The sequence below is a fragment of the Leucopleurus acutus genome, assembly GCF_964270905.1.
Source record: "Leucopleurus acutus genome assembly, chromosome: 5".
NCBI lineage: Eukaryota > Metazoa > Chordata > Mammalia > Artiodactyla > Delphinidae > Leucopleurus > Leucopleurus acutus.
In genome coordinates, this window is record NC_139147.1 from 136,424,496 (window position 1) to 136,449,128 (window position 24,633).

At 37.4% G+C, this 24,633-nt stretch overlaps 1 protein-coding gene across 4 annotated transcripts in view; it reads right to left on the minus strand.

Annotated features, from left to right (window-relative positions):
• Window positions 1-9,461: 9,461 nt before the first annotated feature.
• The window catches only part of SATB1 (SATB homeobox 1), a 228,755-nt gene continuing 213,583 nt past the window's right edge, over window positions 9,462-24,633 (minus strand). For 3 of the 4 annotated variants that reach the window (XM_082840034.1, XM_082840035.1, XM_082840036.1), the window contains 2 exons: window positions 13,900-14,103; window positions 9,463-11,532 (listed from right to left, as the gene is read on the minus strand). In XM_082840034.1, the coding sequence (XP_082696160.1) occupies window positions 11,035-11,532; window positions 13,900-14,103 (702 nt within the window). In that variant the 3' untranslated portion in view covers window positions 9,463-11,034. Of the gene's footprint in view, window positions 11,533-13,205; window positions 13,317-13,899; window positions 14,104-24,633 lie in introns of all 4 variants that reach the window. The other variant, XM_082840037.1, reaches the window with a different exon arrangement.

Genomic DNA, 24,633 nt, shown 5'->3' on the forward strand with positions numbered 1-24,633 from the left:
TGTTAAATGAAATTCTATTCAGATTTTTTCTGTTGGTTTGCAGAGAAAGGTGTCTTTTCACACTTGATCTGTGAAATCAAGTTGTTTGTTTCATTGTAGGACATTGAACTGCATAGATGTAAGTTCTGGGATAAATGTCTAATATAGTGTTGCAATAAGGTTCATGAGGAGCACTGTAATGGCAGGAGCTTGTTGCTGTTTTTGGATAAATGTTTAAGTTTCTCTTTCTTAAATTTCTCCCCATTTTTTTTAACCCATAGGCTGTTGTGACAGGGTTTTTTTTTTAGCAATAAATAAATAGATAAATAAATAAATAAAATATTGGGTCCAGTCCAGACAGATTTGGACCTGAGGCTTCTTTCCTCTAGACACACTGACAGCATTACTCAGTCTCTGCAGGTTTCATGAGCCCAAGAGTTAAGAGGGATGAGGTCAGGGTGTGTTCTCCAGTGGTGAGTAGAACATTTCTCCAAGACCTGGTACCCAACCACCAGATCTATAGAAATATGGGAGCTTTTCTGAAATAGGGGAGGTTCTCTATGTAAGCAGAAATCATTTAAACCCCTGTTGTATTGGTTTCTTTCCACAAAACTCTCTCTAGACAGAATGATTTCCCTAAGGGCCATCAAGCCAAGGGCAGTGCCAACTGAATCTCAGATTCCCAAAGGAAAAGTTTACGGTTGTCAGTGGTGTGCTTTTCTCAGGGTGGAAATAAGACAGGTCTAGCTTTCTGCGGGGCCAGGAGGCATGGACTGCAGGAGAGAGCAAATATTCTCACAGTCTAATACATCTCACAGAGCAGATGGATACGGCAATTAGCACAAAAACAATTTTGCCAAGAATATTAACACTTCTTGAGTTTATCAAGAAGGGGTGAAATTTCTAGTCAATAATTTTCTAAATTTATAGAACAGTTACTGGTGAGTAACAGGGTGTAGCATCTCTGGTCTTGTGCTCTTGTGTAGCCCAATGAGATAATTAGTAGAAGGAAAGAATTAGGTTCTTCATACACATCAAGTGAAATGTGGAATTGAGAAAAAAAGAGTTTTCTAGTTAATATAGCCTCCAACTCTTCTGAAAAACACTAAAACGATTATTTTGTTTTGACACAAGTTGTCCAGAAAGTTGCTTTAATTCCTGACCTTTGTAAACCTAGGCACAGCTTAATGTCCTAGGGCAGAGGGTGAGAAACATTGTCTACAAAGGGCCAGAGAGTAAATATTTTAGGCTTGGGAGCCATGTGGTCTCTTTCCCAACCACTCTAATTCTACTGTTGAGCACAAAAGCAGCCAGAGATAATACATAAAAGAATGGGCCTTGTTATGTTCCAATAAAACTTTATTTACAATACAGGTAGCAGGACAAACTTGACCCACGTATCATAGTTTGCCAAACACTGATCTAGGGCATTGATTCTGTTGTTTGATCCCCTCTGATATTATATATAAAAATACTTTCTTTATCCAAAACTAGAGCACTTATTAGAAGCCCCAAACTTAAAAATAGGCAGTGTTTCTAGAATGACTAAAAGAGGTCAGTTTGCCATGTGGTTCCTGATTTTCTTTCTACTCATTACATGGAAATATGCAGAAGATATACTTTCCCTTTGAGTAATCTCACTTACCAGCCAAAGTCTTCCTATTTCCTCCCCAACATCTTTACCCTCCTCTTTCTGTGCCCCTCTTCCTTCTCCTAGATCTCCTTTTCTTCCCTTTGGGTTATTTTTTGGCATAGTCCTTCTCCTACTCTTGTCCCACATCTCAACTTTACTTTGGTCAAATAGGATTTTGTGGGGCTTCCCTGGTGGCACAGTGGTTGAGAGTCCGCCTGCCGATGCGGGGGACACGGGTTCGTGCCCCGGTCCGGGAGGATCCCACATGCCGCGGAGCGGTCTAAGCCCGTGAGCCATGGCCGCTGAGCCTGCGCGTATGGAGCCTGTGCTCTGCAACGGGAGAGGCCACAACAGTGAGAGGCCCACGTACCGCAAAAAAAAAAAAAAAAAAAAAAAGGTATTTTGTGGCATAGCCTGACAACCTACTCAGGAGTTGAGTGTTGAAGCTGTCACCCTTGTGGTAAGTAAGGATAAAACAGTGAATGCCAAGGCAAAAACTACAGCTACTACTGTCTTTATTTGTAGACAATAGTATGGTCTACGTAGAAAATCTGACAGAATCTATTAAAAAGCTATTGAGTTTAGGCTAGGTTGCAGGATAAAAGATCAATATACAAAAAATCAATTGTGTTTCTCTATACCAGGAATAAATAATTGGAAGTCAAAATTTTAAAGAACATCATATGCAATGAAATAAAAAATATAAAATTATTTGGGATAAATCTGACAAATGTGCTAGAACTATACAATGAAAACTATAAACATTGCTGAGAGAAATAAAAGAAGACCTGCATAAATGAAGAGCTGTATCCTGTTTGTGGGTCTAAAGAGTCAATGTTGTTAAAATGCCAATTCTTCCCCAAATGATCTATAGAGCTAAAGCAATTCCAATCGAAATCCAGCATATGATTTTTTGTAGAAATTGACAAACTGAACCTAAAATTCACAGGAAAATGAAAAGACCCGGAATCATCAAATTGACTTTGAAGAAGAATAAAGTTAGAAGATGTAGATTACCTGTAGGCTATTGTAGAGCTATAGTAATAGAGACAGTGTGGTCTTGGTGGAAAGTTTGATAGAGCAACAAAACAAAATAGGAAGTCCAGAAGTGACACACACATATATGGCCAACTGATTTTTGACAAAGATGTAAAGGCAATTCAATGGAGAAAGAATAGTCTTTTCAACAAATGGTACTGTTGCAATTGGAAATACATCTTTAAAAAAAATAAAAAATAGTTTTGCTGCAAAAATTAATACTTTGTATCATATACAAAAATTAACTCAAAATAGATCATGGATTTAAATGTAAATCCTAAAACTACAAAACTTCTAAAAGAAAAGATAGGAGAAAAGTTTTGTGACCTTGTATTAGGCAAATATTACTTACATACAACACTGAAAGGAAGACCTACAAAAGAAAAAATTTGTTAAATTGGACTTCACCAAATTCAAGAACTTCTTTATGTTGTTTAAAGGACACTGTTAAGAGAATGAAAATATAAGCCGTAGACTGACAGGAAATACTTGCAAATCATATATCTGACAAACGACTTGCAACCATAATATATAAAGGACCTTCAAAACTCAATAATAAGAAAACAAACAACCCAATAAGAATGGGTAAAAGAACAGACACTTCTTAAAGGAAGATATATGAATACCAAATCATATGAAAAGATATTCAATTAGAGAAATGCAATTCATTACAGAAATGCAATTTACAATCATGATGAGATATCACAACACACCTATGAGAATGTTTAACATTAAAAACACTGACCATATCATGTGATGACAAGAATGTGAAGCAACAGGAACTCTCATGCACTGCTGTTGGGAACGTAAAACGGTAAAGTCCTTTGGAAAATAGTTTCTCAGTTTCTTATAAAGTTAAACTAATACCTATGATATGAGAAGTTACTTTACTCCTAGGAATTTCCCCAAGAGAAATGAAATATGTCTATACAAAGGTATGCATATAAATGCTCACAGCATCTTTATCCATAACAGTCAAAAACTGGCAACAACCCAAATATCCATCAAATGCTTAACGGATGAACAAACTGTGCTACAGCTGAAAAAGGTTATATTTCACAATAATAAATGGAATGAACATGGATGAATCTTAAAATAATCATGCTTAGTGAAAGAAGCCAGAAAAAAGTGAGTCCATTCTGAATTATCTTATTTGTATAAAATTCTAGAATAGGCAAGCTGATCTATAGTGACAGAAAGCAAATCGGTGGTTTCATGGGGACAGTGACAGATGAGGATGGGAGGGGTGAGGGGGAGGGAATATTACAAAAGCACACAAGGAAACTACTGGAATGTTGGGTGTGTTATGTTCCCAGTTGTGTGTCTGTGTCATATTTGTATTTGACATACATGTCAAAACTTATCAAATTGTACACTTTACATATGTATAGTTTATTGTATATCAATTATACTTCAATAAAGCTGTTACAATTTTAGTAGCCCACTCTAATAAATTGTATAGGCTCTCAGGATACGTATTTCAGTGTGTCAAACATACCTTTCATTTTGTGTTATTTTCTATCCAAATTTTGGATTAATTTTGTTCTTTTTTCTTTTTTATCTTATGTCAGTGTAGTATATATGAGAGTCTTAGCAAATTCTTTTTGTAATAAGATGGGGTATAAAAACACACACAAACAAATACAACAATGCCATATTTCAGCAGGACCATGAAATGTTAAAGGCTAACAAATCTTCTGCACAAACATCAATTTAAATAAAATGCACCACCAAGAAACAGACTCACGGACATAGGTGGCTGCAGAGCGGGAGTGGGTTGGGGAAGGGATGGAGTGGGAGGTTGGGTTTAGCAGATATAAGCTTTTATATATAGAAAGGATAAACAACAAGGTCCTACTGTATAGCACAGGGAGCTATATTCAATATCCTATGATAAACCATAAGGGAAAAGAATATATATATATATAAAATAATGTGTATATATATGTATAACTGAATCACTTTGCTGTAAAGCAGAAATGAACACATTGTAAATCAACTATACTTCAATTAAAAAATATATTAATTAATTTAAAAAACCCACCACCAAGAGGATTGTCCATGGGATATGGGTCTCATTCCATACCATACCCCAACACTTCTTCTAAATGGTCTGATCTCATTCATTCATTTATTTGCTCACAAGTGCATATTTCTTTGAGTAATATAAACAAAAAATGTTGCATTTACTTGTTCATATATGGCTGACTGTAACTGTAGTTAAAGCATTGCACGAAAAACTGCCGATATTAGGTAGAAAGTTCTCCTGGTGCTAGATGCAGAGTTTCACCTCTATGTTATTTTTTTTCTTAGATGTTCAGTAGAATAATTTATTTTCAGAATCATCTTGACACATTCTGACATTTGAGTGGTTTGATTTTATTTGAAGTATTACCCTTTTTTAAAAATAGGATACATGCCAAACGCCTCTATGAACTTCAGTGTTTCTAGCATAGAATTATTAATTAGATTCAGTTCTTCATTTGAAAAATAAGCTTACTGGACTGTATCAATTGGAGTGTGTGTTAATTTAATGTAGTTTGAAATTACCAAATGCAGTTAACTTTGTATGTTATTTCTATTTCTTGGAGCACATGCCCCTATTAAGAGATTTTTTTTTCTCCCCGGGCTAAGAAGATTTTTCTGTCCTTTTTAATTTTGCCTTCATGGGCACATTGCAAATACTCTACCTCACTCTGTTTTTCAGGTCCATTTTAGTAAAGCCAATTCTTTGTTTCTCTGCTTCTCCCCTGTTTCTGTCTATTTATTTGTGTATAAGATGTCAAAGGAAAATGAAAAGTAACATCTCAAAATACCACCTTGAAAAAGAAAATGCCAACAAATTCTTTTCTGCACCTGAAGCTTTTAATTCTTTAATCCACCATGGAATGTTGCTTAATTACATATTTTATTATGCATAACTGAAAATTATATACTTTAGTTTCAACAGTGATATGAAAGCACGTATTGTTTATAAATAAAGAGCGGCTGGTTTGCCTCTCTGTTTTTGTTACAAATATTTGTGGAATTCTCAAAAGTTCTCTAAAACTGGCTTTTTGAAAATTCTCAGAGAGCTCCGAGGAAAACTTCATTTTAATATTTTCTTTAGAAACCAGAAAATTCATTACTTTGCAAAAGCAAGATGATGTCACGTCATTATGGGCAAAACCCATCGAATAGTTTCGATATTTTCATACGTTTCATCAAAATTTTAACAAGTTTCACAAAGTATTTATTAACGGAAAAATGTTACAATGGTTGAACTGGGTGATGAATCCTTGCGGGTGCATTATAAATACTATTCTCTCTACTTTTTTGGGTGTATTCGGAAATTCCTATAATAAAATGTATGTTTAAAAAAATCGGTGTATATGCATTTTACAGCAGAGTTTTGGGGTTAATATTTCATACACTTGATTTCAATTACTTAGTGATGGACTTTTTCTTATTAGTAAAATACATTATACTCTATTTCTGACAATATCGAATTGCATTTAATTTTTTCTATATTTTCTGCATTTGAAAAGCTCTTATTAAGCAGTAAACAGAGATAGAAATTTGTAGATAGAAGACTTGGGTTTGAAACAAATATAGCCACTTAACAGCTGAACAAATCAGTTACCCTATTTGACTTTCCCCTCCCTTGTGACTGCCTTAAGTACTCATAGTGGAACAAAGATGGTGTGGCAGTGCCTTGTAAAACGAAGCATTCTACCAATGTTGTTGCTATTATCATTTTAAGTATATTTGAGGGACATGCTAGGGAGGGGCCTCAGAAGGTAGAAAGCCTTGGTATGAGATCTGGTAGAACAAATATTTGGAAATTAAAATTGGAAACAAAGGTGGAGTAGGTGAAAGAGGCTGTTGGACAGGTTTGTGTGCTGAACAAATGCTTATTTTGTAGCACATTGCCACAGGCTCAGTGAATTAATGCACACACTTAAATAGTTGAACTTTCTCAGCGTTCTCATTTAACAGGTACTGATGGTTCTTCTGTGAGTGGAAAATCAAAGCAGCCCATGGGACATCCTCTCTTTGGGGGGGGCATAAGAGCATGAAAAGAGACTGTCACTGTCATGAAAACTTATTTGAATACCATAAAATGCAAATATTCAATAACAGTAAAAAAAATGCAACTAAGAGTAAAAAAATAATGGGCAACATTTAACTCAGTGCAAAATGTCACTTTAGAGTTTCTCTGTATTTTCTTTGCAAGGCAACAAAAATAATGTACTGCTCTGTTTTTCCTCACCCACCACCTCATCAACTAGTATCAGAGAGAACAGGGCCCTAGTCATGTGCTTTTGATCACAAGAGGGATATTAGCAGTTGAAATAGTTGACAGAAGAAGGTGACTTAATATACAACCTTAATACAGGGCAAGAAACCGAAATGGCATTTTTGTAGAATTATTTTGATAAAATTAAACTTGGAAATACGTATGATCCACATAAGGGGGGTAATGTAAGGAAGGCTTAAAATGTTGTTCATCATTTAAACATGAATTCCAAACTATTTTTACTTAACATGTGGTATTATTAAGCAGGTAATAGTATACTGGACATATACTTTCTATCACATTTCTTAAATGAGGGTACTTCATATTTCATCAAATATGTGCACGTTAACAGATGTAATTTAGCCTTTGTCGAAAGACATGCAAGTATTTAGTATTTACATTAAATGGATTGTCTCAGAAATGCTGAATCCATGATATGCTCCCTTAAAAAGTAAAAAGTATTTATTTGTAAGGTTAACTACAGTATCGGTATCTTCTGATATTTTAGATAGGATTAGTATTTTTGGACCTCTATTGGTTTTCACACTATCATGCAAATTCTGGCCTGCTTTAGCACAATAGTCCAATTTCCATTGGCTATATAATAGCGTAGGTATACACATTTTAATTGCTCTTTTTGAAAATATCACCAGGCAGTGCAGAATACCTTTTATTGATAATATCGTGACAGTCAAGGACCTTAATATCAGCCAGTGATAACAATATGGAATAGGGCAGAATTGAATAATGGAATGTATGAGATTGTCGTTTTCAATCTTGAACAAATGGAAAATGTTTTCTATTCAAGCTATATATTTTAGATAAGCACAGTTAGATATAGATATCACTAATGCAGAAAAAAACCACTTCTTTTAAGCTCAGAATTCCTTAGGACTAATTGTTAATCAATACACATTTTATATATAATATGTACAGGCTTTGTAACCTAGTGCCACGCAACTAGGGCACACGTATCAGTTACCTTGGTTTTCAAATGTTATGTGTCAACTCTGCATATTATGTGCCAAGGAGATACTATCAACATTATTTTTTGCATAATGTGCAAGTATTATATGGCCACAGAGTGTAATACAAATTAGTGGCAAAGTGCTGAGGGAAGGAATCCATGACAGATTCAGATGCACAAGGTTGAATATTACCCGTAAACTACCTGACTCTGCTAAGGTCTTAAAAGCACGAAGCGCTGTCATGCCCATCTTTTAAAAGTCTCTGAAATACATGGACACAGTGAAGTTTGTTCAAGGAATTTTACCATAGTCTCTGGCAACACTGGGGCTGGTATGAGCAGTATATGACGTTGGGGGAGCCATGTGGAAGGTTACCCCGACAAACCTCTTGCAAAACGTGCCATCTTCCCTGAAAACAATTTTGCTCACTCCATCATGACCGTCATTGTTTATACACATGTGTTTTTCTTTTGGTTTAAAAAGTCATATTAGCAAGATCATGTTGCTTGAGTTAAGGGGCCTAAGTGAGAATTTTATTAGTATTGTCATGTTGATTTCTTATACACACTCAGCAACTCATTGAAAATGTTATTTCCAAAGAAGTTAGGAGGTTACTGGGAATGAGAAAATCTTATTTGCAACCCAAATTCTCCTTCTAAATGTTATTAAATCTGTGACACCTTATATTAGGTGTTGTGCTGGTGTAGAAAAAAAACAAAAAACTACCCTCTGCTCTAGGTTTTCCCTTTAAACTCAGAGAAAAGAAAGAAGATAGGTTGTCTTTCTTTAAGCTTCCTGGCATATTATTCTATTTAATTATTATTTTTAATACACACTATCTACTCTATTTTATCTCAAATTTCTTTTGCTTAAATGATTTTCTGAACCCTAGTAATAAGCAAGAATATTTAAAAGTTGTTCTCTCATTTAATGAAAAGAATTGAAAACTTTTCCAATATAATTTTAAGTTTACAGCAAACCAGGTGCCTTTGTTCAGCTGTGCTTCAAAAGTAAATAGTAACTTTGAAAGCTGAATTGGGAGTTTTCAGCCATCTCATTTTATTTTCTTAAATTCAGCATTAAAGCAGTCCAGTTGCCCACCGATGGGCTCATCAGGGCTCAGGGAAAAAGATAGGCACGAAGAGAGTGGGTGATTTTAGAAGCAAAGGAAAACAGACACCTGCTAACAAGTAGGAAATCTTAAAAAGAAGCAAAAGATAATGTGAATGTGAAAAAAAAAATAACCAAAAACTGCAACACTGGCCCCAATCCTTTTCATGACCACTAGCACACCTCACTTTATATCTTGGAGTTTACTGAGTTTCATGTTGCAAGAATTTTGAAGTGCGTGTTTCAATTCCAGGCATGTTATTCTTATTTTCTTCACGGAGGTCTTATAGTTATGACATACACAACCAAATAAGCTCAGAGTTATTAAGTTATATTCCATTTACAACTTAAAAAAAAATACATTGCTTACTAAGGAGTTTTTAAACAGAAGGTCCATTTTTTTCCCCTACTTATGTTACTATTAATGGCCTTTAAAAATATTCATACATCAGCTTAAAAAAAGTGTCGCCATGATGGAAGTATTGTGAAGTAAATGCAGATGAATCCATTCTAAGCACCTATCTGCTAGAGACTGAATTGATGTCTCTGTTGGCGAGTCTTTTGACCATCCTCCTATCTCTGTTTAATATATTAACCAAAAACAGGTTATCGTCTTCATTGTTAAACTTAAAAAGTGAGCATGTGTTTGTGATTTAAATATACAGTGTTTCAAGTGACTTTTCAATTGCTCTTTTTCAGATCTGCAAAATATCAAGAAAGTATTAACATGCATCTAACTTAGAGGGCCGTCTTGGACTCTGTAAGTTACTTCACATAAGCAGACAAACCCTACCATTGTCATACCATACAAACAATTTTAATTGTGTAGTTACAGTCAATAACCACTCCTAATCAGAACATTTCTGCATAAAGAAAATTGTGATACACTTATAAAAACAGCCAGCTGTAACAAAATAGCTGGTGTTTTCATAGCCATAAACTCATAAAAAAGAAATAACACCTTTATACAGAAATTTTATACAGATGTAGCTTTAAAATTGATTGTAAACCAAAGGAAGACACATTGCAAACATCAATTATTTTCACATTAATTGCATAATTTTCTAAGGTGATCTATTAGTTTTATTTACCTAAGCTTATTTGCATGATAGTAAAAATTGCATACAACAATAAGAGTGAAGCTTATAGTATGAATTGCTTGGATAACATAGAGCACTTTTTATAGGCAACTGTGTAAAGCACATTTTATCTATTTAAAACTTTTAAGACACTTTGTTTTACTGCCCATCAAAATACATTTATAAATAGAAAAGAATCAGTATGGTAACAAGAGAAGCAATTTTACATTTAACGGAAACTTCCAAAAAATTAATTACAACATGATGCTGCAGGATCTACAAATAAATAATGAGGACTAAACTGTGTTTCACATTTTCTTTTCATTTTTTAAAAAATCATGTAACAATGAGAATGAAAAAAAATTACAGTGAACTTTTATTTCCAAAATAAAAACAAATTTGAATTACGGCAGTGCCATATAATACAAGGCATTTGTTGGCATATGTCATCTTTAAACTGCATTCCACAGTCTATAGTTCTTTTGTAACATACAATAGAGTAACAAACTCTTTTTTCTTTTTTTTTTTTTAAACGAGGGGCGAGTTTCCAAAGATCAGTGTGAAGTGTTACAGAAATAATTAAAGGAAGGAAATAATAATCACAGAAGTTATAATGCTTGTTTGAGGCTCCAGAATAATAATTAAAAAAAAATCACTGGTATCATGCTTACGGGGTACACACCTGGGTGTGTTCCGTGAACACAAATTTTCATTTTTAATACCAAACAATCCGATGCTTCACCTGGGGCTGCCAAGCAGTTTGTAAAAGAGAGCAAAACGCTTAGTGCAGTCTGTATCATCCTTTCTCGACTTTCCTGTTTGTGCAAGTTTCTGAAGATTCATTGGCCAAACAATGGACAACAAGGTTTGCTGAGCGAGTACAGGGTGGACCTTCCGTGTCGTTAGTCAATTTCACTGGTGCTGATGGAGGAAAAGAAGACTTTCATCTCAGTCTTTGACGTCGGCGTTAATGTCTGTGTTCCCTTCCACCGCCAGCTCGTCTTCTAGTTTCACCGAGAAAAGGGTGTTAGCATTTTTGTCTTGGACACTCTCCTCCAAATCCTTAAGCAACTCCTCTTCCTTGTACTCGGCCACGTCCACCTCCAGGCCCGAGTTGTCCTTCAGCTTGCCGTGATGTTTGAGATAGTACCGCTGGTTCTGAAAGAATTTGATGATGGTGTACTTGGGCAGGTCCAGCTGAGCGGACAGAGTCTGGATGGCCTCCTCGTCCGGGTACAGGCCCACGTCCTGAATGAAACTCTGCAGGATGCCCAGCGCCTCCACCGAGATCTTGGTCCGCGGCCGCACCTTCTGCCGGCTCTCGTCCTCCGCCTCGGCGGGCGCGGCCACGGTGGGCTGCCGCGGGGGTAGCCGGGGCCCGGCCGGAGGCTGCTGCACCTGCGCCTGCGCGGGGGGCGGCGCCGGCTGCGGCTGCGCCTGCGGCTGCTGCAGGAAAGAAACAAGCACAGGGTCAGCGGCGTTCTTGGCCACTGCGCATGCGGCCTCCCAACGAGCGAGCACATGGTCAGGGATCCCACATGCACCTGGCCTGGACCGGGACGGGGACAGGGATCCTGGGCGGAAAGGCAAGCCAGCTAAATGGTCCACAGTACTAGGAAGAAAATCAAAATGATCACCAGAAAGGGTGGAATTAAGAGGGCTTGGGGGGGCTCCTGGGCTTCCTCATCAGAGGTTAGGCTAGCTCACGGTGGCCGGAACTCGGCGCTCTGAAAATGTGAGCCATAAACTTCACCAGAAGGATACGCATCAGAGGCGAAGACAGCAAAGCAAATTATGATATCAATAATTGACAAAGATTTTAAATGAAGATTGGGAAGTAAGGATTTCAAAGGCATTTTCGAAAGGTGAGCTGTGGAGACGTGGGGAAGGAAATGAGTGTTTTGTCCCATTTCATTGGATGGGTAAAACGTTGAGCAAGCATACGCATACAAAGTCTTATTTTCGTTGCAAATAAAATGGGTAAGCCTCTGGTCTTCTGCAGCACAGCCCTTGTGAATCCAAAGGGTTTTTGAGATTCTCACGTGTGAATGTCCTACTAGGCAGTTTCAGTCTAACAGACACACAGATTTCTTACAAAATTGCACTGGGCTGACACTGCAAGTTTTTTTCTTACCAACAAATAAAGGTTCCATCCATCCCACAACGGCTAGCAAATTGTTTTATCTATACTAAACTCATATGTGATTAGGATTTAAATTTAGTGTATACAATTTTTCATAATTAGTATCTGTATATGTGCTGTAACTTCCATACACAATCATACATAACAAACGTGTGACACATGCACATAATATATACACTCCATATCCAAGATTCTTAGCAAAGCAAATCAACCCGAGGAAGACCATAATACTAGAACATTTGTACGGTGCCCTAGGTATTTCCTTAATCCTCCTAAGAAGCAATTTTATTAAAAACAATTTACATTTTCAAACAAGTACTATTTTTTTAACTTAACACATATCTTTTTTGTTTTTGTTTTTGCTAAACAGTAAGTTTTTCAGGCTTTCACGATTATTTTAGTGCTTGATATCCTAAGGGATTCCCTTTCTCAATTTAACTTTTATAGTCAAAGGTTTTTTTCCCTTAGTGGATGCATAACGCTATTATTGTGTACATATGTGTATGTGTGTGTATTCCTCCCCTTCCCGCGGCCCCTCCCCCCAATAGCAATACCAAGAAATAATATACAGGTGATTCAACAAAGAGAGCATAGAATTTTAGGACTCTGGAAGGCAATGGCATTTTCTCTGAAAGGGGAAAGCTAAAAGCGTCCCCTTAGATTTAACACAAATAATTTGTACAGCTCAAGTTCAATTTCAACACACTTCCTAAGCAATGGAGGCCAACAATGACCTGGACCCAGAGCTTCCCAATCTGAATTCACTGGGGATGAATTTAGTGGATCCACTCAGTGGATGAGTGGAGACAGGTCGCGGGATGTGACAAGCTGAGCCCGAGGCTGACTCTGCCGGCACAGGGATCTTCGGCCAATGCCACGGTTAGCACGGCCTTTGCAAGGTTGAGCATCCTGACCAAGAGAGCAGGTCTTGGCACCACCCTCTCTGTGTGTCCCTCTCTTGCTGGCATAGGTTAACTTGTGCCTGGCTCACCTGTGGAGCAGCACTGCGCCACGGTGCAGGGGTTGGCAGGCCTGGCAAGAAAACGCCTCTAGACTCTCCTTTCCCAGGGGTCTTGGGAGAGGGGCTCTAAAGGAAAGACAGACAAACGTGACTCACCCCTAACCTGTGCTCCCTAAGGCTGTGAGGATAGAGCTACAAAGTGAAGGCAGGGCCAGGGAGTCAGAAGCCAGAAGCCAATTTAGTTTCCCTCCCCTCCTCTCTTTTGGACAGAATCCAAGGTATACAGTTATGATCCAATTAACTTCCTGTACAGAAACAGCAGTCATGCCTTTCCTCGGGGACAGTATTGGTACTCATTAAAAAAGAGGTGGCGTTCTAAAAGTTCTGATTTTTCAAAAGCGACAAAATTCTTAAGCTCTCACACAACAAAACAACCCAATTCTAACAAAGACAGACTTGCCAAATAAGTGTAGAAGGGGGTTCCACTGCTTTGAGGGAGGGGAGATGAAAGGAGAGGAACACAATACACATGTTGGAAAACGTGTGTTCATTTTCCTTTTCTCCCCCTGAGTGAGATGGCAGTGTATTGTTATCTCTTGCTCAGAAGCCTATGTTTAGACTGGTGGAAAGAAGAGAAATGCTCGTTTCCCTGCTAAGTTTAAACCTCTATTTACTGAGTGTTATATTGAATTGGCCAAGGTAAACGAACCTGAATCTGCTCTGCGGGCACGTGGATGATGTGGGGCGGCCGGTCGCCATGGTGATGCACCGCGTTGCTCTCCTGTTCATAAATGGCATCACGTTCAGGCTGAGGGAGACTGAGGAACCTTCGGATCATGGAGAGGTTCTCCCACAGGGTCCTGTTTTCTGGAGAAGGATCTTCTTTCCAGCGTAATAGCTCACACAGCCACCCCTTAGAGACAAAGGCATAACAGGTCAGTTCAGGCTGATGGCAGGGGGAGGTGAAGGGGGGTCGGCTGACATTTTCCATTAGGAGCTAAAAAGGAAGAACCCTGTGAAGTTAACTTTTTTCACAAGCTAAAAACACTCCAGGACTTTCCCTGGTGGCACAGTGGTTAAGAATCCGCCTGCCAATGCAGGGGACACGGGTTAGAGCCCCGGAAGATCTCACATGCCGCGGAGCAACTAAGCCCATGCGCCACGACTACTGAAGCCCGCGTGCCTAGAGCCCGTGCTCCACAAGAGAAGCCACCGTAATGAGAAGCCCGAGCATCGCAACAAAGAGTACCCCGCTTGCCGCAGCTAGAGAAAGCCCACGTGCAGCAACAAAGACCCAACGCAAATAAAAATAACTAATAAAAATAAAATAAAATACAAACACCCCAATCTGTTAAAAAAATTTTTTTTAACCTGTTAAGAGAGAATAGCTGTGGCTATCGCGGAAGCAGGCTCTGTTTCTAATACACGTTCAGATTTGCATCTTAAAGGAGGGTCCTATTTTTCAGACTCCAAGGGCAAGACCCATTTACCATGGAGTCTGCAGAATGTGTCAGAGGAGAAAAGCAAGGCTGAGTGTGCTTCCTGTCAGATGAGTGGCCATCTGAGGTTCTGAAGGTATTTAAGAAGGGCTAGGACAGGCTTTTAGAATAATTTTGTTTTCTAAAAGGATTCCCTAAGTTTATAATTTTTGTATTAGAAAGGCAACCCTGTGTGAACATGTGTGTGTGTGTGTGTGTGTGTGTGTAGGAAAGAGAGAGAAAGGACGTGTGCAGTTATGTGAGCAAGAATGTCGTCCAAGGTAAGGCACTGTATTTAGAATGAGCATTAGAAGAATTCTCCAAGATAGAACTTTCCAGAAAGACACCTCGGAGTCCTCCCTGCTGCTATGTACACACATGGTTCATCAAGTGAGCATTTTAATAGAATGCCTGGGCTAAGAGACAAGGAAATGTCCAACGAATGCCAAAACCTGAACCTCTCTGATGCCTCCTAAGGCCCAGTTTCTGATCCTCAGATTCTCAAGAACCGAGTGGTCCAAGAGAGTACGCTGTCTCACATTCTCATGTCTCACATTCTCTAATCATCATCTCAAACCTTCTTTATCTTGGCCGCCATGATGGACACTAAGCAATGGGATGGATTGCAATGGGGTGGACAGGAAGAGGGAAGAGGTCCCACCCACACCCCCTTCACCAGCCAAGGCAACCAGCCCCAGATGCCGTGCTGCCTGTTGTCGGCCTACAACCATACTCTTTTCTGGACAAATGTCTTGGAGCCATCGCACCTGGAGATGCCCGGATGCTTACTCCACCCCTCACTAGCCCCTTCACCCTGGGGTGGCCAGTGACTGGCTGCCCCACCCTCTTGCCCCACAGTGACGACTCACTCTACCCTTTAGAGATGGCCAGAGATGGCCCTCCCCAACCTTCTTATTGCCTTTCCCCATCAATACGGACTTTACCTGAGACCACATTCTTTCCTGACCCCTTCCACTTTCTTGTCCTCCTGAATGCCAGCCGGGTCCCTCACCACCAAATCATGAGCCCCTGATTCCTTATCTTAGCCTCTGTTTTAGGGAACTCGACCTAAGACAAAGGGGTTTCTTGGAAATTCTAAGTAAATTAGTTGGATGGGAATGGAAAGAGTACAGTTTAGTGTCTGATTTTTAGAACTGGCCAAAGGGAGTTGCTTTTTTGTTGTTGTTACTTCTGGGTGACATCAGAAAATGGTGTGACTTTCCTTTCCTTCTCAAACTGAACCACTGGAGAAATTCTCTTCTAACTGTGGGAAGAAGCAAGGCCTATTCTCCCTGAAATGGCCTATTTGAAATATTTTAAAAGGAAAGATGGAGACTGATAATACTAGCTTCCCAAGGCACACCTACCACCCAGTCAAGGGTGACAGCTGCTAAACCTCATGACATCTACTAGCCTTAACCCTAACTAAGAGGCCTTTGATTCTCCATTCAACACGTTGTTTAATTAAACAAATAATTAACCTACAGACGGTCATGTAATCATGCACTCATTTGATGCTACTGAATGCATAATTCCAGGCTAAGAGAACAGACAGTAAACTGAAGATTTACCTGAAAGAATATTAGCTCAATAAAAAATAAAAGTAATTGTGATGACAGTGTCACTGAACGTGCTTCTCTTCTAACCATGGCAGTTCTATGCTTCTTTCTGGAATCATATGGTGACATGTCACATTTTAGCTCTATTTATGTGAATAGAACATTAACTACAAAACTGTATTTGAGTATTTGAAACATTTGAGACCCACTTGCATATGGTGCCCCAGAGATATTTATTTAGCTCTTACTGACAAATATTTGCTCTCTCGATTAAGCCATGAAAATATTTTATATTTTCCTACATCTAAGCTATTTCTTTACACTTTACCTCTATGTTTTGATGCAGGGCAGGTTTTAGATCTGTCTTCCTGAAGGCTTGAATATTAACTATGGTTAAGATCACCCCCCGCAACCCCTGTCTCCATTCTTCAGCTATGGCAATTGACAGGCCGCCATGCCTAAACACAGCAAATTGCTACAATTTTATTTACCATTCAAGAGATGTTAGAAGGTTCATCAAGAACAGAACAGTTTTTTTTTTTCCTTTACTTAGCTAGAATTATACTATTGCAATAAGTGCTTAACATTGAGCATGTCTTTTTTTTTTTTTTAGCAATAAATGCTTGTAACTAAAAATTGCTAAAAGTTAAATTAAGAACGATTCATGTAAGAAAATCTTCTCAGAGAAAGCTGAAGAACTCCAATAATTTCTCGAATCCTTTTAGAAACTTTTAAAAGTAACACAGAGATCAGTTAGCACTTGCATATATGTGAACAAAAAACAAACATGTGGATCACAGATGTTCTTTGGAAAAGAAAATCATTAGTTCTTTTAAAACGGCTAATAATGATAGTTAATTCCTAAACAATCACACTCATGCTGGTTTCACAAATATTTCAGAAAAAGAGCCCTGACTCATTCAACAAATATTTTGCTCATATTGTCCCTTCTTTGTCTCTATACTTATGAGACGGATTCTTATTTTTATTAATTGCGCATGACTAACATAACATTTCCAGTAGTTTGCTATTAACCTCTGCCCTTAAATAATACTTCTAATTCCTTATCTAAAAATAATGTGATGAATTATAAATCTGAAGCATGTCTCCGCTAGCCTTTCAAGAGACGTGATGATTTTAAGAGACTGAAATCAGATGCTTCTTAGAAAAATATTTAACGGTGCATGCAGCTGGGAACTGTTAGTTCTACAAGGGTATTCCAAAAAACAAAAATGGGGGGAGGAGCGGTGTGCTGTGCGTCGCCCTCAACAAATAACGGAAAACAGATATTCTGACAGGCTAGTTCTTTGTCAGCAGAGAAATCAACTGGCTCATTCCCAATTCACACTGGCAAAAAGAAGATCAATTTATTATAATACCATTTAAACACGTCGGAATATTCTGACGCCCTCAAATCCTATCGATCGAGACTCTATTAATGATGACAGTAATCTGATCTATGTTTTGCAGAAAGTGACGAAAAAAACCAAATGCTTTCCAATTCCCCAATACCTTTTCCTAGGTCGCTTCTCCATAAGCCATATTGTTAGGGCAAATAAAGACAACGATATGTCAGAATACTAGTAATATGTAACAAATAAAAATAATGATTTCCCTATGTACTAGATTGGTTTTTTAAATGATACATGCATAGATTTACTGGGTGGAGGAGGTGAATAAGGTGCTGCACTTTGTTGCAAAATGTGAACATAATTACCTTTTAAGCCAGGTCTCTGGGACTTAAAATATCATAAGACCCTAGGTGGGGGTAGGGAACTGCTCTGACAATTAAAATTAGATCACAACTGTTCTGAACAGTAGAAAAGACAGGAGACTAACAGCCTTAAAATAATGAGAATGATCTATTCTCAGAAAACTAAAATGGCACAAGGAACAACCTAAACTTTAAATGTAGTAAATTTGCCAAGCAACATTACGCTGAATATAAAGAGGGCAAAATATAAACAGTAGCCACATGTAAATAAATAAGTAAAACTTTCAGGATGTTCCTACTTTTCAAACTGACAAAGTTTAATTTGACACCTTCTGTTCTAAACCCTTTGTTTCTATTCAAAATCACGCCTTGAGCTGTTGCTATCAATCACAGCACTTCCCCTATTACTTAAAAAAACTGGCATGGACCCTGAACAAGCTGAAAATGCCATGCAGATGAATTCTGAGATAATATGTTCAAACCTGTTATATACAACACAAATCCTGTAAAGTTATGTATTGTAAACCTACATTTATTGAGAACTAAAAGTCTTGAATCCATCTGCCACAAAGGAAATACTGTTATGTACTTTATAGGAACCAAGAACCATCTGTAAATGTCTTGCCACTGTAAGCAAGAAAATGGTAAAGATGTTAAACCTCAGACTGTATGAAATCAATAACATTCTTTGGACTGGTTTTGGTTAGGGAATCTATGAAAGACATGGAAGATCAGAGGGGGAGAAAAAGGAAAAGAGAAAATGCAGAACGACTGCCAAACCAGTACTGAAAAAAAGCAAAACAAACTCAATGACAACACAATGGCAATTTATCATGGTCCATGAAACACATGACTGTATGCTCATTTTAAAGGAAAAATTAGCAGTTCTAAACTCAATATTCTAATGATGTGCTTTACCGACAGAATCTTGTTGTACCACATTGAAATAAAAATCCTGGCACCTTCATCTCTCAGCTGCTTAATTTCCACCCAAACTGAATCTCTGATTTCCACTCCACTCTTTTTAGAACAGTTAATTCAAGTCAATTTGCTGCTTCTATCATTTTAACAGATAAGGGGTGCACAGTGATTTTTAACTGAGTCAGGAAAGCAACCTCGTTTCACGAATGAATTTATTGTACCTAGGAAGCCTCACACACATAAAAGGAGAACCCTTACAAGGCCTGGTCTGTGACAGAGCTGGGAGCATGTAACACAACTAGTTTTCCAGGGGAAAAGAGACTTCAGTGTTCTCAGAGAGAAAAAACAGAGTCACTTAATACAATATACAGATATGTATATATGATTGTTATGTACATATACATTTTAAACCCAAGAGCTATAAAAAGAGAAAGAAAAATGACAAATAATTCTCCCTGCAACTAAGAAGGAAAAAACATTAAAAAAAAACAAACCAGAATGGGTAATTTGAGTTCTAAAAAGCAAAACATTTCACAGTCTGTATTTATTCTCCCACCCCTTACCCTCATCTTTCATGTGTTATTTGCAGGAGTATTTTGTTCCAATCTCTGGGGCATATAGTATAATAATATATGATATTAAAAGAAATCAATCTAAATAGGGAGGTATTTGATACAAACATTCTAGTGGAAAGCATGAATTACAGTTTAGCAAGTAGTAGGAACAGGATTAAGTACATAATCCATTAAATAGTACTTCTCACACAAAAAAATTTCAGTATTGTAGACTAAACTACACCAGGCATTTTGAATGAGTACATTTTCAACAACACCTAACTAGAGAGCTAGCAATTTATCATTCAGCAAATAATTTTCTACTTTTAAAAGAATCTGTTACTTATGCTAATGAAGACAGTTTTTAATTTGCCCACAAACATGCTAAGAGAGGGCAATTTTTTTTTTTTAAATTTACAAAGTTATCTGTGCTCATGGCTAATTTCATATCAATGTTCTATAAGCTGGGGTGGGGGGGAAATGGGTTCTAATTGTCAGAACTACTGAATCTTTTACCCCAGCATAAAGGTTGAAAGATATCACAAAAGATGCAAAGTGACTAATGATGTTTTAAACCACCCCTTGAATGTTCCAGAAGGGTTCCATTTCCACCCTTTTTGTATTTTATATACACTCTGCCTCAAATATAGTATTAAAACATATTACTTCTTCCATGCCCCTAAGGCAGAGACACACAAGGCCTGATGGGGGTACAATCCCACTTCTGGGTGTGAGGCCTGCATCCTTCCTTCACATACCAACTTTAAACCCTTTTTTTCAAGAACAATCCTAACACTTTGAACAGTGAGAAACAAAACAGCGGCAAAGCACTACTGAAAGCATTTTCAATTATTTACTAGGTTAAAAGGGTGAAATGATACTTTAAATACATCAGATTTCATCGTCTGGGCCATTTTTTGGTGGCAAAGTGGTATTGATCTTTCCAAATGCTGAAAATTAACTATTTTCCAGAAGGTCATTATTTGATTAAAGGCATTAAAGTTGAGGGCAAAGAAGCGATGCACTTTTTTCTCCCCATTCAAATCATCATATAATTTAATAAAAACCATCCCATCATGTCCTGTAATAAAAACGCTTATCTTAAGATATTGTTCTTTACCTAACATATTAACCTTTAAATGTTATGAAGTTCTTGAGGAGAAAAACCTTTGCTAAAGCAGATTATTCTATAACATAATGAGAGGTCCCCACCATTAACATTAATAAAGATACATGTTCTCTATGGGATTAGCAGGAAATACATGGATTCCTTCCCAGTTTACTAATATCTACTTTGTGTAAAGAGAATTTCAGCAGGCACTACAAGTAACTTTTTCCTGCTAAGTTAACATTGGTTGGATTCAAGAAAACATGGGAAATAAATCTGAACAGAGGCACAGCAATAAATGCATCTGCCATTCGAAAAGTAGCACATTATACTCACTTTATTCAAAGATGGGTTTTAAAAAGAAACCTACTTAAATGGAACATATGTGTGTGTATCCCCAAATATATTTTATTTTCAAGGTGTGGTTTCTGATGCTTGTATTTTTGCTGGGGGAAAAAACCCCCAATCATACTAGTTTTTTAAATTATTACTATTTTAAATGTCTAAACTGTTACTGTTTTAAACTCTCTCCAGACTCTATAGTTTATTTAAGGGACTCAATATCTTAGCCAAAAATCCGTGGGTTTCCATACTGCGGTAGTAATAGGAAATAAAATGGCTACCCATAAATTTCCCACTTGAGTAAATTTTTGCCACTTTGTCTTTAAGAGGTTAAGCGCATCTAGCAGAGTTTCTGGAGGTTTGGCATTTGCGAAAAGAAATGTTTCTACAATCTAGGGGAAGCTCACATTAAAAGTCAGTGAATTTAGAAGGAATATTCAGAACCACTGGTAAATGATTTTTATTTTTCAATTTTGCTTAAAATTTAACCAAGCCAAAAAAAAAAAAAAGACATCATTTGTTTTCTGTGGTTTGATTGTTCACCTCTTTTTTACCTTCTCAAAGCCACTGACTTGAGGGAACACATAAATATGGTGTTTTGTTTCTTTTCCTATAGATTGTTTGGTGCGTAACAAGATTATAAGATGGCCAGGGTAGATAAAAATATAAAGATGGTTCTCACTTAAGACTGTCAGGAAAGTTTTAAAGAGTATTTTCAAGAAGAATCTGAGGAGAAAAAGGAGGACTGAAGATAAAACTATGAAATTCTAGACAACATATTAAACTAGCTGTCATGAAGATAATCTCTTCATTCGACTGAAACAGAGAATTTCCAAAGAAAGCCTTCATTTTACTTTAAAAAAAGTATATTTGGAAGATATCTAATTTAAAGATTATTTTTTCATAGGCTTCAAAGCTGCTTTCAGGATGGTTTCTTCAAAGTTTAAATGAAACAAATAAAAATCTGGCTTACCTGTCTGATACTTGAATACAGACTTTGAAAAAGAATTTGTTTTTCCCTCTCAATCCAGGATGTATTTTTGACATTACGTAAGTTTCAGTGATATGGTTTGGCTCTTGTTTAACACTTATACTCTCTGTCTTAAAAATCTTAAGGGAGGGGAGGGGTAAATTAGGAGTTTGAGATTAACATGGACACACTACTATATACAAAATAGATAACCAACAAGGACCTACTGTATAGCACAGGGAACTACACTTAATATCTTGTAATAACCTATAATGGAAAAAAATCTGAAAAAAGAATAGATATATTGATATTAAACTGAACACTCTGCTGTACACTTGAAACACAACATTGTAAATTAACTATACTTCAGTTTAAAAAAATCCAAAAAAATAAAATACCGCATCTGTTTGTTTTAAAAAAAAATCTTAAGTTCTTATTCTCTCCTCACTCTTCATAGCAAGATGTCATTAAAAGACAGAAAACACCATATCCCTAAGGTTCATGCTGTAATACTTGCATCAATTTTCACCTCTGTTTCTACCATAAAGAATCGTCTTCTCCTTTCCATTCTGCCCACCACTGACTTGTCAGCGCTGGGGTACATTTTCCTTGAATGATGCTCTTAGGTACCAAACACTCTTTTTAATTATGTCCAATGGACAATTATCTTAATTTCTGAACAAAACAGCCTTTAAGTAATCATTCCTTTTCCTCTCTTAACTTAGGGGAAAGTGTATACCAATGATGACTAGAGCTTTGGGGAAGAATGAGAAAACAAGGGTTATCATAGAGAGTTGTGATCCCTACAAGAAGCAAATAAATACGATGCTTGACTTGGTCTGTGGAACTTCCTGATAGGTAAATGCACAGGTTTAATTAAGCTTTCTTGAATCCCCTTAGTCCTCTTTGAGATGCCCTTGGAAAGGGAGGCTGGGATGAAAACCACTGCTCTGGTCTTTGCTTTCAAACTACCCAAGGTTATCCCACTGCTCAAAATGACCTTCAAAGCTTCCCAAGACAGAGAAAAAGGTCATCCTCCCTAGAGGTCACTGAAGGTTCCTTCAATCTACACTTAGGTCCTAATTCATCGGACCATTTATTAACTGTTGCCCATTTCCCCACATTCTACTCTCATTCCCTATACTGTTCTCTCGAACAGGAAAGCGCTCTCCCCTTTTTTTCTGCCCACCTGAATACTAACGGTCCTTCCAGTTACTCTCAACCACCTCAGTATACCAGTTAAGGGTTACATCCTGTTATAGGCATTTATGTATGCAACCTTGAGCAAATTACCTCTCTGAGCCCCAGATCTTCCTCTACAAAGTGCAGATGATAATGGTACTCATCTCACAAGACTGTGGCTGGTACAAATGAAACAGGATACGTTTAGCCCAGTGCCTGGTCCGTGATAACTACGAAAAGGTCTGATGGACTTAACCAAAAGTACTTCCCTTAAATGGCTCACAGTATATTTGGGAAGAGGCGACATTCAAAAATAACTACTAGAGCAAAGCAGTATGCGGTGAAGGTCAGTGAGGGGCGGACATCCAGTGGGAACCAAGAGGAGAGGAAGAAGAGATCCACTGGGGTGGGTCAAGGAAGTCTTTGTTGATGTAGAGTCATGTTGGTTTGGCTTTTAAGAATGGGCAATATTTAGAGCGGGAAGAATAATGAAAAAAAAAGAGATGAATTAGCAATATGCTAGGAAAAATAGGTAGACTAGTTGCTTTGGAATCCATTCTTTCGTCATTGCTTTTTACCATACTTTCTTGAGGATGCAACTTAATTACTGTGACTTCGTCTCGTCTTCATAATGTGCTTCTAAGATCTATTTGTTAAGAAAGCCTGGATTTTCATTTTAACACCTATTCTACTACTGACTAGCCCTGTAACCTTGGTCAAGTTCCTTGAGTTCTCTAGACCTCAATTTTCTCCTCTGTAAAATGGGGGTAATGTTACCACCACTCACAGTGTTGTAAGAATTAGTGAAATAATTCACGCAAGGGGCTTGGCACACAGTAACAGTATGATGAATGTCAGCTGTTATTATTTTTATTATTTTGTCATTATCACAAAGATAATGCAAAGGAATGTGAAATACCTAGGGAGTTAATGAAAATAACTCAGCTACCACATCCCAACCTGAACCCACTATCTTCCTCCCACAAACGAGGCTCTGCCTATATATACTCAATTAACAGCATCACCACTCACCCAGTCACCTGGGCTGAAAGGCTGTGATTTGAAGTATAAATTGGTATATACTTTCTGAAGCGCAAGGTGGAAATGTTTGAATGTAGAAATGACTAGCAATTACCTTTAAAACACAAATGCCTTTTTTGATCCAATAATTCTACTTCTGAGAATTAATCATAAGGAAATAATAAAGATGTATACAAATATTTAACCATAATAATGTTCACATTAGCATTATCTGTGACAGCAAAAGTTGAATACAACTTAAATATACCTCAATAGGGAATTAACAGGTGGGTATAGCATATGAATGAATGAAAGGCATATATATACACACACACATGTGCACGCACATATATGTGTATACATATGTGATATGTATGCAAAGAACATAAATCAGGTTATCGCTAGTTAATCAGGATTATGGTTAGTTCTTATGTTCTTTCCTCCTTTATGCTTGCATTAAATTTTTTTTTCTAGTTTGGCTAGTACTGTTTTTTAATAATAAAAAAAACATAGCAAATGGCTTCAATTTAAAAATATGACTTTTCTTCTTTGCTTCCTCCATAAGCGAACAATCATGAATTCCTGTCAATTCTAC